Raw genomic sequence first — 12,475 nt, forward strand, 5'->3', positions numbered from 1 at the left:
TGTGTGTATGCGCGCGCACACATACTCAACAGGGGTGCCAGGGAGTGTGAACCCCATCGGTTCCCACATCTGCCGCTAACAGACGGAATAAACAGCCTCTTGCTAATAAAGCCAATAAATAAATAACGCTTAAGAGGCCATGTTTACCCTCCATGGTTTCTGTCAATTAGAGCTACTCCCAGAAAAGCCTCATTTGAGTCTGTTGGTGTGTGTATTAGGCTAGCTGGCGTCTGTGTTGCTAAATACTACGGACTATTAAAAGTGTCAGCTCATCTGCAGTGCACCGTGCCAACATGTGACTGTCAGTCAACTTTAAGATGGAAGGTATTTTTGAAAATGCGCAAAATTGTATAATAGTTTGGTGCAGGTGTATTTCTGTGCACCTGCAAAACATATTGGCAGAAAGTGAATGGAGTGAGGTTCCCCAAGGTTCCAAAGTTCACACGTCGACAACGTGTGTTTATTTTTTGTGCAACATGGAACCATGAATTGCGGTATGTGGCAATCACAGTCAGAGAGCACAACTAATTCAATACTAATTTGCTGCAGTTTGGTGCAGGTTTGGAGTGAGGTTCCCCAGGGTTGAAAAGTTAGCATGTAAGTAACTTGTTTCTGTTTTTTGCCACAACATAACATAATGAAGTTGACTATTTAGGAACCATCAGCAGAGGGCACAACTAATTAAATCCCAACTAATTGGCTGCTGTTTGGTGCAGGGTTGGCGTGACATTCTCCAGGGCTGCAAAGCTAGCATGTGTATAATTTGTTTTCGGGCACAATCTGGTAAAATGGATGCGACTATTTTGCAACCACCAACAGAGGGTGCAACTAATTCGTCCCCAGCTACTTTGCTGCTGTTTGATGCAGGTTTAAAGTGAGGTTCCCCAGGATTGCAAAGTTAGTGTGTCAATATCATGTTTTTGTTTTTTGCACAACATTGTCGAATAAATGCGAGTAATCGGCAACTGCCAGCAGAGGGCACAACTAGTCGGGTTCAGCTAATATATTGCTGTTTGATGCAGGTTTGGAGCGAGGTTCCACAGGGTTGTGAAGTTAGCATGTCAATAACTTGAGTATGTACCTACTTGACACAGTTAACAGTTTATGGTTTCCCTTGAGTTTGGATTTACCATTGAAATTCAGCCACTTTTTTTTATTGTGAAGATGATTAGCTCTGAACCTCTCCATTCATCTGTAATTCTGGCCAACCATAAACATTTTTGTATGTAATGAGAGCAAGGCAGTTTTATTGTGAATAAAATAGGTATTTCTGCTATCTAAAGTCAGTTACAGTATATAATCATTTATTCATACGAAAAATTAAACTTTTTTGGGGTGTGAAAACAGGAAATAAAAGTTACGTTTAGGGGGTAGAGGATGCTGACACAGCAGCGACAGAACGAAACAAGGGAAAGGACGGATGAGCCCGGGGGTTGGGGGCGGCGGGATGATGTTGAGCTATCTACTGTAGTAGAGCTCGGATAAAGACAGAGGAACGGTGGGCGGGGCTTTCAGCGAGGCCAGAAGATGGAGCGAGGCTGCCTGCACACACTGTCAAGGCAGTTAATATAAGCGGTGGAGATAAGGCGGCACAGACAAACACTGACCAAATCAGCCATTTCAGCAGCCCAGCGCCAACTGTCAGTCAGCCTGAGAGACAGAGGCAACAATCAGCACTCGGCCGCTGATAAGAGCTGTGCTGGCCTGCGTGCAGGAAATAGCCAATCTGCAGGCGGGCGGGCCCGGCATGGTTGAAGGAGTGGAGAGGGTGGGGGTAAGGAGGTGGAGGGAGGCAAGCAAAGGACGGGAGCAGTAGAGCAGGATTCCTCTGCACTTTGTAATCCCGTCTCAAGCCTCTCCAGACACAACATTAGGGACACCTGCACAATCCAATAATGGCGCACACTGCTCACAGCAATACTTCAGTTCTGTTATTTTGGGCTATGCTGCCGTTACACATTGCATATTTATTATTTTCATGTTTTTGTTTTGTTTTTTTTAAATTGTACTGCAACTACCTTATACCGGCGGTGTCGAAATTGCGGTCTGGGGGCAACGTCTAGAAGTGCGTACCAATTTCCCCAAACGTTACACATTTCAAGTGAGGGCCAGGAGGCGTATATTCGCCGTTACAATGCACCTCCGTAGGTCCATGTAGTGTGCTGAAAAACGGTCAAAAAGGCGAGGCACTCGGTGTACAAGTCAAGATCTAGTCGGATAAAAACAGCGTGGGCCCGCCTTTGGCTCGCGATCGTGCCGAGGAGAAGCCAGAGCTTGAAAACCCTCTTCTGTCTTTAAAATCTCCTGTTTTTAAAACGGTCTCCTCCCCCCCCGTTGAAATACGTCAACAGACGTAAGATGACAGCAGTGTAATTTAGACTCTTCAAACTTTTACTGTTGAAAAATCCATTAAAAAATCCAGTAGCTTCCAGTACAGTATATTGACCAATATTGGATTGCGTTTAGCATCTTCAATAAAATGTTTAAAAGCGCCCACCCTGCACTGGGGGAGGGGGGGGGGGGGGGGGGGGGGGGGGGGGGGGGGGGGGAGTTGAGAATTGTATGTTTTGAAGAATGACCTGCAATTTTTGCAATTTTTTTCTTTTTCAGTTTAAAAATCAGGAATCACAAAAAAAAAACAAAATCTACGTTCTGCATTTCGTTACCAAACTGAAAATGGACCCAACCATGACCTTAAAACTGAAGTGCGTACCAAACCAAGATAATAGACTTGGGGGGGAAAAATGGCAAAAGGGTGAATTATAAGAAAACAACGTTGATGCTAATAACAATCTTTTCGTGAAATATATATGTAACATATTGGATTATTTTTAGCCTTTTTTTACTAAATGAAAATAGACCGCACCACATTCTTTGATTTTTCCTCAGTAGGAAAAGTGTGGACACCCCCACAGTTCAGTAAAACCGACATATTGCTACCGATTAGGGGTGTCAGAAGATCTCATCAGCACGGAAGCGCCAGCATGCCAAATTTGTTTGAAACATAAACGGCAACACAACCAACTAGCCCAGCTCAAACATATCCACCCTGCGTCAACAGAAGAAACTACACATGGAGCCTTTCTTCCGACAGGCAACACTCAATAAGACGTTTGGTGGGCAAAGAGTAAACGCCGCTCTGTAATACAGTTGAAATACTTATTTAACTCCATCAATAGTTTTTCTGCTGCTGTTTTGCGCTGATACTTTTCTTTTCTTTCTCCTTTCTATAGTTATTGTTGCACCAACCCACCAGAACGAATTCCTCGTATTGTGTGAACTATACCTGGCAGTAAATCTGATTCTGATATGTTATAACATTTGTGTTTTATTTGGTCTGAAAAAAAAATGCTGACAATAACACCGTTTGGCGTCAATTTGTGGGACAACAGACATTTCAAAAGGCGCCTGCATTGTTTTGTGACTCCGTTAAATAAAAAAAAGATTGTTTGTCCAGTCGTATTTAGTCATTGTACTTACAATTAATGTTAACCTCGTCTCATGGACCCAATCTCATGTCTCGTCTCGTGACACCCCTACTACCCGTCTAATAATATGTTTATTATTGTAGTTTGCTGTGGTGTGCAACTGCATTGCACTAGCCTCACAGCCGCTTCTACTATTTTGCAGGTGAACAAAACAAACAAGCGGCAACTACAAGAACACGCACACTATCAGGCATTATTATTATGTTCTAAAAAGGCATGCTTTCTTATAAACCTCTTGTATTTGGATCCCATGAGAATGTGCAGGTAGCGCTAATAAAGTGGAATCAGGTGAAAAGGTGCAACATCAATTCCCAAAATAGTCCCATCACCCCCCCCAACACCCCTTCTTTTTTTGTCTAGTTGGGAGTAGCATGCCATGCCAGCGTGTTAGACGTGTATAAGAGCATACATTAATGATTTGCCAACAGTTCTGAATGGCTCATTCTTCAATGTGCCGCTTTTCTTGCCTCACACAAAACACGCAAACACACACAGTTTCACAGTCTCTATTGATTAATGGTGCATATAGTGTGCAGACGCACGCACGGAGCGTCTGCGTGCGTGAGGGATAGTGCTCTCTATTTAATGGAAGAGTGAAATTCCCTCATAACAAAATAAACACATCCAAAAGGCCTGGGGTGGATGAATGCAGCCAAAGTTTGGTTGGCAGGGCCCAGCTCGGGGACACACTGACCCCTGGAGGTGACATGAGAAGTTACAGCCAGGCCACCTCCTGGTTTTGTGGTGGAATAAATTCCTAGCAGTTTGCCTTTGTCAAACACATTTAGGCCGCCTCCAAGCAATGCAGAGGCGAGAGGCGGCAGCTGGCTGTTTATTTTTGGAAGTGGAGTCAGAGGGGTGTCTGGGCTTCCTTGATCATGAAGCAAGTGGCCATTACCGTGCCTCAGAACAAGCTAATCATCCAGGGCCTATTTGTACTCTCATTTGTGTTTGCATGAACTGATGTACAGACGGGGGATGGCGTGAGGGCCGGACTGAAAGGGTTAATTTCCCTCCTCGGTCTCGTGCTGCTTTCCCTTTGCTCCGTCAAGGCCCATTAAACCTGCTACACCACAGCAATATGGTGCCATCAATTACAGGCACGCCGCTATCAATGTGCACAGGCAGGGCCGTATAAACAGGATGGACGGCCACATAAAAGCCAAGCGGCCTGCGGACGCACGCGTCTGCACTTTAGAATGACCCCACCCCCCTCCCCTGTGACCGCCTCCACATTTACACATGGCAATATACAAACAGAAGATGCAGCTCAGCTCCACTTTCATTCACCACACCAATGGAGAATGAGTCCTGTAAGGATTATTTAGGCATGTGATTGACGCTCTACTGCCCCCGTGCGGCACTACATGCAATCACTCACTTCGATGGTGTGTGCTGGAAATCGGAGGTCAAACACAAGCTGCTCAAGGATGCTGGTTGACCTTCAGTTTGCTCAGATTGTGAAACAGTCTTTAGTAGAAACATCTTTTGTGATGCTATCAAGTTTGCAGCCCAAAATAAATAAAAAAAAACTTCACTTCCGCAACAAAGCCTTCAATAGGACGAAATCAGTCCAAAACCTTTCATGAGTTTTTGCTGCAGATGTTTGCTTGGACTGGGAGAGAGAAAAAATATCAATGCCGATGAAAAACCTCAAGGAGGGTGAAAGGTTCATAGAGTTTTTTTTTTTTTATTTTTAACGACTTCGTTCAAAGGCAAAAAAAAAAAAAAAAGAAAAAAAAAAAAAACAGCGCCTTGCTCAAGGTTCTTGTCCGCCATTCAACCAGACCAGAGAGTTGCGCTCGCCTTCAACTAGTGGAAACTAAGCCATACTGAAGGTGAAACACTGAAATAAATATCTTGCTGTCTTGTCCCTACTGATGACATGCATGGTAATGATTTTTTTGTAAACAACTGTTCTACTGTAATCCAGAGGTACTGTCATCCCCCGCTGTATCGTGGTTCCAATATCGCCCCTTCTCTATATCGTGGACTGTCCAAAAAATTATTATTAAATGATTGCTGTTTTGTGGTTGTTCGGAGGGGCGGCTGAGGTGGTAGTGTGGTCGTCTCCCAACCTGAATGTTGTGGGTTCAATCCTCCGTCGTCCCGTGATCGTATCCTTGGGCAAGATACTGAACCACCAGTTGCTCCTGATGCTGCATCTTCATCAGGTAAATGTGCTAGCCGTGTCAAAGCGCTTTGAGTGCCTTGGAGGTGGAAAAGCACTATAAAAGTGAAAGACTATGCCGTAATTATTAGTCCAAAAATATTGAAAGACAAGTTCTACGTAGTATTGTGGTCACTAGTCATCAGTAATGTTGTGAGTCATGATGTTAGATTACATTACCTTTCACACTCCATGGAGACTGGCTACTGAGCCAACAGAGCTGAGCTGACATGCCTTGGCTGAGATCGAGTGAGGTTCTCCTCTCATTCCGCATGGAAGTGGTAACTTTTTGGCTTCTTTCTCCTTCCGTTTGAAACACTTAAGTTTAGAATAAGTAAATTGAAGAGGCTAACTAGTTAGCTCGGTAGTTAAGCTAGCGGCGGCTGTCTGTTATGTCCCTGTAGCAATCTCGTAGTCTGCGCAATGTGATGCAAACAAAGACTAACAGTGTACTGTAAAAGGGACAATGGTGTTGTTTCATGTTTACAGGACTCTAATAATGTTAAAACTCGTATTTACAAAGTCATAAACAGGTTTTCTATGCTCTAATTATGAAAATGTTATTTTATTAATATTGATTCCGGAACCAATTATTCACGATAAACGAGGGACTGTAACTCGGCTTTTTTTTGTCAATTCCTTTTAAAAACGTTCGGCGAAAACCAAACCGGACAAAAATTAAGGAAAGTTTTCACATCGGAAATGCTACAAATCCAATTAACTCATTCTAGTCAACCACAGAGAGAAAAATGTATAGTTTTACAGTCAAACCTGTCTTAGCAGCCACCTGTATAGAACGGCCACCTGCCTATAGTGGCCACTGCAAAATCCCCCGCAGAAAATGTACGTGTTATAGACCCTGTGTATAGCAGTCACCTGTCAAACGCGGCCAGCGGCCACCCATTTTGTATCTCTTGGTCAATATCTGACCGCATATAGCGGCCAAAATGCCGACTCAAGCAGAAGCTTCATGCACAAAAGAGTTTCGTTTTTTAAGCAATGAAGCCGTCGTGTGTAGACTTTAATTATTGAGTCGTAGCTCAGTCACAATCATTCACAAGACCCACACAAACTGTCAGTTGTTCGACATAAAAAAAAAAGCCGTCTTCTTTGGAGCTTGTTGCAGACAGTGACACCGTTTATTCCCTGGTGTGAGACTGCACTGGTGTGCACTGGTCAATACTGTAATGCCCCTTGTTGTGGGGAAGGAGAGACTCACGTCGCCGATGCACTTTAATCGCTTTATTAACAGCGGTTTATTAACCTAGTAGTTCTTTACAACTTTTATCAGCAGTCCCACAGTGCCCTCTACTGGTCAACATGTAACAGTATAATTATATGTATCTGCAAACACAACAATCTTCTAATCACAGACATGTTAATTTGTGCGCGCACAAATTCAAAACGGCCGCCAACCTGTCTATAACGGCCACCTGCCTATAGCGGCCACTTTTGCAGTTTCCCTTTAGAGTTTCTTACCTTCTTTATCAAATTGCTCGCACTTGCAACCTTCTTTAACTCTTTTTTTTTCTAACTGCAGAGGCAACATTTTAAGTACAATTTTAATATACAAGAGTGAAAAGAAGTCAGTCAGTGTACAATACAACGGAAATAAAGTGAAACGACTCACTCCTTGAAGACGCCTGTCAAGACACGTAACGGTGAGGGATGAGGGAATATTGTATACACTACAGAATTGTTTATGTCCAGCTATTGCTGCCAATGTGATCAGTCGGCACAGGAAAAACCTAGCACAAATAAACAGAAAATGTGCAAATTTATTATATTAAAAAGGTTGCACAATGTATATGGAGGATTTTACTTGTATTTACAAAAAAGGTCCACCATTTCATAGCGTGGCAACAAAACAAAATAATTTAAGGACACATTAGCTTACAGTAACAGCTGTCAAAGTGGGAACTTCTTTTTCTAGTTATTAGTGAATACATCCATACGGGTGGTAGAATGTTAATTAGCCTTGCTGAGTTATAGCACATAGTTTGCACACACAAATGATGGGGTGTTACGTAGAGTTCAACTGCGAGGAGGAGCTACTGCTGCCAGAGCTTTTGGTCTTCTGTCCTCTAGTGGCGCTGGGCTGCCGCTGCACTCGCTGGCCGGAGGCCTCGCGGCTCTTCTCGCCATGGCTGGTTGACGACGAAGGTGCGGCAGATGCTTTGCTTCGCACTGCTGACAGCACGCAAGGAAAATAGACCGAGTTACAAGGAAGAGACGGACGCCAGGAGACACGGTGGGGGCGGGGATGCTCTGACGCTCACAGTGCTTTCTCACATTTGATTTAATGCGTATGAAGCATGTCAGGGTCATAAAATATTCTATGGTATTGTTGCATTTTCAACCTATAGCCAACTTAGAAATGATTTTTTTTTGTTGTTTTGACCTTGATATGTCCTATATACTGATGATATCCTATCTCCTCATGAAGTACACAAGCAGTATCACCACCAGAACGTATAAATGTGGTAAAAATCATGATATGTGGAGCAGTACAGGTACATGCAGAAATGCAAACATTGGCATGCAATTCATGCAAATCTTCATACAAAATAACAAATTAAGGCCATGTTCACATGAATTTGTAAATCTCATTTTTGTATGCGGCTTGGCCGCTCTTCTCTCTTTAAAAAAAACACAGGAGATTTTCAGAAACCGAGCCTTTTGGCTTGAATCATTAGAAATGTGTGACAGTCTTGGGTTTTTTTTAACCTTATTTCACAACAAAGCATGAAGTTGTTGACATAAGGGTGTTGACCTCTTTGTTTTTCATTTCATTATGTGGAAGCGTGATTAAAAACAAAAAAAAACATTCTTGATGGTTCCTGGGCTCCCTGTAAGCGAGTTTAAAGATAATGTACACCTAAAAGATCATCATAACAAACTGTACATCTCATTACACTATAATACTGAACAGGGGCATTCTAATGGACAACCAAGTGAGCTGTGGCCGATTTTTCGGGCTTCTGGCTGGTCAAAATGCGCAGCGGTGAATGTGTTTGTGTGGATAGACTTTTTTTTTTTTTTTTTTAACTTCACTCATGTGGAAAAATATCCATGCTCATGTGGACATAGCCTAAAAGCCGGCAAAAGCGAGCATGTAAGACAGCATGCACGTTGGGGATAGAGAGGGGAACCTTGAGAGTGAGGAGCGTTAACGTCTTGGGGGCCGTAGACCACAATCTTAGTGCTGACCCTGGCGGCCCTGGGGCCAGACGTCGAGGAGGGAGCTGCAGGAAGCTTAGGGCTCTTCCCAGAGACCAAACACTCGTCTTGTGGAGGGAACATTTCAGCAAGGAGGTGGATTCAAGAAGGAGAAATATTAGTAAGCGTCGACCCATGCAAGGCGCCTCTACCTTTTTTTTTTTTTTGTGAGGGGGTGGCGTGAAGAAGGAAGTTGTGAGAGTGGGACACAATCGTATGAGCAAAGTGGAAGGTTAGAAGAAAATGGCTTGAGTCAAATTTCCTATAGGTTACAAATGATGACATTTTGTGAGCTAATAGTCACCCGCTCACTGCAATATTAAATTATTTATTAGGAGGTTGTATCACCAGTACGCTTGTTGTTTTGAGTGGATGTGTTCATGTTCCTACTTGATTCCATACATTTTGCTGTGTGCAACATTAAACTTACTCTCCTAATTACCAATCCAACGAAGTAGTTCAATATACTGTGGGTGCAAAGTACTGTCGTGCATTAAGTGTTGAGACACAAACCTCTTGTCTCTGCCGTTGCAGAGGGGATCCCGGTGCCGTGGGAGCTTGTTGCAGAGTCTCCGCTGCTGCTGCTCTCAGGGACCCTCTGGCCCGCAGACATCGCCTTCAAAGTCTCAAAGACAGCTTGAGGGGCCACATTCATCTTCAGCAAGTCCACTATGATCCTAGACGGACAGCATGAATGTCAAAGTGTGTTAAAGAAGTCACACTATAATCACACTCACTTGAACACCTCCTGGTCGACGCTGATGCCCGCAGCCTGGGTCAGTTCAAACAGCTCACTCTCCTCTGCGTTCAGAACTTTCTTTTTCTTCATGGAGTACTGGTGCACATTGGTGGTCACCACCAGTGTGGCACTGTCCGGTGCGGAGGAGCCAGCTGGCTGGGACATGGTTGCTGCAGGAAATAAGAATAAGTGGAAACAAAGGAATGCGAGGCAGTGGAAAACTAGCCTGCTAGCTAGCTGTCTAACTAGCAGTTAGTCGTCCCGCTCAAAAACAATGTATGACTTCAATCATGTCGATTACTAATGTTAGTCATACATAACAAGTGGTACATGTGGAGAGGAAAAATACACACCTTTAAAGTGATTGTGAGTCTCGGCTGGAAGATTTTCATCCACTGCAGCCTGATCAGTGCAGCAGCCGCATAAGGCGCGACGCTATTACGTCATCGTAAAGGGACGGTTACATTGCATTGTGGGATAAGCGCTATTCGTGTATTTTGCATCCGGTTTACAACTTTACATTAATAACGCAAATTAAACAGTTAGCGGCCTCTCTAATGTTCTGTTTTATCACAATAATATGGCGTGTTGTTATAATTAGGATAACTTTGAACATTTTAAGTGCTTATTCAAAGCCCCGCCAGTTCAGTTCACTGTTAAGCGTGAGACAAACTAAGTTTAAATAGCTAGTAGAGATGGTAACATGAACCCGAAGACTCGATGCTTGTGTCAGACTTCCTGAATTGCACTACTACGAGATAGTGCTTCGGAGCTTGTCTCGTTCTACAAATATCACGTGACCGATTACGTTGCATCGTCCTACGTCACAGCGCGTACAAACAGTTCAAAACGGATTGGTGGCTGTCATTGCTCTGACGGGTTATTCTGGCGATAATGTATGTGTGTATATAATAGCCACCAAGCTATTGAACAATGCTGGCTTGGAACGAGAGCATTCGTGAGTTTGCTCGTGCGTTTGTAATGGCGACCTGCGTTTAATGACATACTGTAGATTGCGTTGACTTCACTCTTCCACCAGATGTCACTAATGTTGCTTTTCACTGAAGCATCAAAACGCCGAATCTCTTCGGGCACAATTTGAAGACAACTCTAAAAGCTTCATGTTTTCTTTCCATCCATCCATATTCTATGCCGCTTCTCCTCATTAGGGTCGCAGGGGTATGCTAGCGCCTATCCCAGCTGACTTTGGGCGAGAGGCGGGGTCCATCCTGGGTCGCCAGCCAATGGCAGGGCACATATAGACAAACAACCATTCACACTCACATTCATACCTATGAACAATTTAGACTCGCCAATTAACCTAACATGCATGGTTTTTTTTATGTGGAAGGAAACCGGAGTACCCGGAGAAAAACCACGCACACATCGGGAGAATATTCCTAGAATATTTCCTATTTTGGCAAAACTTGTGCTCTTCCCATTTTCCCAGCTATCCTGCAGTACATCTCATTGTTGGGTGATTGTCTCAATGCCCTCTCAAATTTACCCAATAATAAGCCATCATTTGCATCATTTGAGTTCTTCCCGCTGACCCATACGCCACACTCCCACAATCCAACACAGATCGTATCAGTGCAATATAAATTCTTTGTAGTGAGTTACTGTTCGCTCCCCATTCTCTTCCAGCTATGCAGAGCATCACATGTATTAGGTTTTTGCATTTTTCTTCTAACCTGGTGATATGCTATGAACATGTCAGCCTTTCATCAAATACAACACCAAGGAATTTAAATTCAGACACCCTTTCCAGGTCTTCCCCATACATTTTTAACTTGACATCTTCTTTAATTATTTTCCTAGTAAAGAACACTGTTTTAGTTTGTTCTATTGAAAACTTACATCCCCAGTCATATCCCCGAAGTGCAATTCTCTTCTTCTTGATTTTTTATTGGCGGCTGGCAAGCAATTTATGGGAGCATATGATAAGGAGTGTGGCTCGGGATGCAATTTTTTTTTTTTTTTTAATCAAAAATGATAAATAATAATAATAGTAAAAACAGGAAAAAAATTAATCATTTTATCTAAACCTTTCTTACTTAAGAATGTATGTATTCCCCTAAACCCTACATGCTTTGAATGTAATTGTAGAATGTATGCATGTATGTATGTATGTATGTATGTATGTATGTACTTTATTTATCCCACAGCGGGGAAATTTACTTGTTACAGCAGCAAGCAAGCAAGATACGCAAGTAAAGAGTACAGTGTAAAGAATGCATAGTGACTACAATATGGTTCAGGTGGTGCAGGTTTTGTAGAGCCTGACAGCGGTCGGTATGAAGGACCTGCAGAACCTCTCCTTCTTACATCGTGGGTGTAACAGTCTGCTGAATATCCTCACCTACCACCCTACAACCCCATTTCTTCTTCATTTTTTATCCTTCATTATAATATTTACTACATTAATACATGCTCTACATTTTCTGTTTTATTACAATAGTCTCACACCCCTTTACTGTTTCAAGTGCAATTCTCACCAATGGCCAGTAGGGTGCAAGTGAGCTCTACATGAGAAGCAAGTCAAGACTTTCATGAGAGGAAAAGTAAAAACAATGCAAGCTGTGACAGCTTGCAAAAGTTATTACTGTGCATCCTATTTTTTGTTTAAAACCAAACAAAGTGCGCTTCATCTGATTAGTTATAATATAATCTGGACTGTTAACAATCAAGCCTAATGAATGTGAATAAGTGCATAATACTTCAAAAATGGCTACATAGTCTCCACTTTAGCACTCTGGGATGCTTGCATTGCTGTATCTTTTAGCGCTGATAGTGCTTTTTTGAACGGCGTATAGATCAGGGACGGCATTGCATTTCCTTTATGTAAGCATTCCACTG

The 12,475-nt window shown here is 42.9% G+C and overlaps 1 protein-coding gene across 4 annotated transcripts; it reads right to left on the bottom strand.

The window, feature by feature from the left end:
• Positions 1-7,236: 7,236 nt before the first annotated feature.
• mzt2b (mitotic spindle organizing protein 2B) lies at positions 7,237-10,392 on the bottom strand. Of its 4 annotated transcripts, none has more exons than XM_054757049.1 (5): positions 9,970-10,392; positions 9,615-9,786; positions 9,391-9,554; positions 8,811-8,945; positions 7,237-7,845 (listed from the first exon to the last, which is right to left on the bottom strand). In XM_054757049.1, exons 2-5 carry the CDS (start codon positions 9,779-9,781, stop codon positions 7,682-7,684), a joined length of 630 nt encoding a protein of 209 aa, XP_054613024.1. In that variant the 5' UTR covers positions 9,782-9,786; positions 9,970-10,392; the 3' UTR covers positions 7,237-7,681. The 4 variants fall into 4 exon arrangements, with proteins under 4 accessions (XP_054613024.1, XP_054613023.1, XP_054613026.1 ...); XM_054757048.1 differs by having other exon boundaries at positions 7,237-7,848; positions 9,970-10,387; XM_054757051.1 differs by lacking the exon at positions 8,811-8,945 and having other exon boundaries at positions 9,970-10,384.
• Positions 10,393-12,475: the final 2,083 nt, after the last annotated feature.

Source organism: Dunckerocampus dactyliophorus, chromosome 17 (genome assembly GCF_027744805.1).
Source record: "Dunckerocampus dactyliophorus isolate RoL2022-P2 chromosome 17, RoL_Ddac_1.1, whole genome shotgun sequence".
NCBI classification, from domain to species: domain Eukaryota; kingdom Metazoa; phylum Chordata; class Actinopteri; order Syngnathiformes; family Syngnathidae; genus Dunckerocampus; species Dunckerocampus dactyliophorus.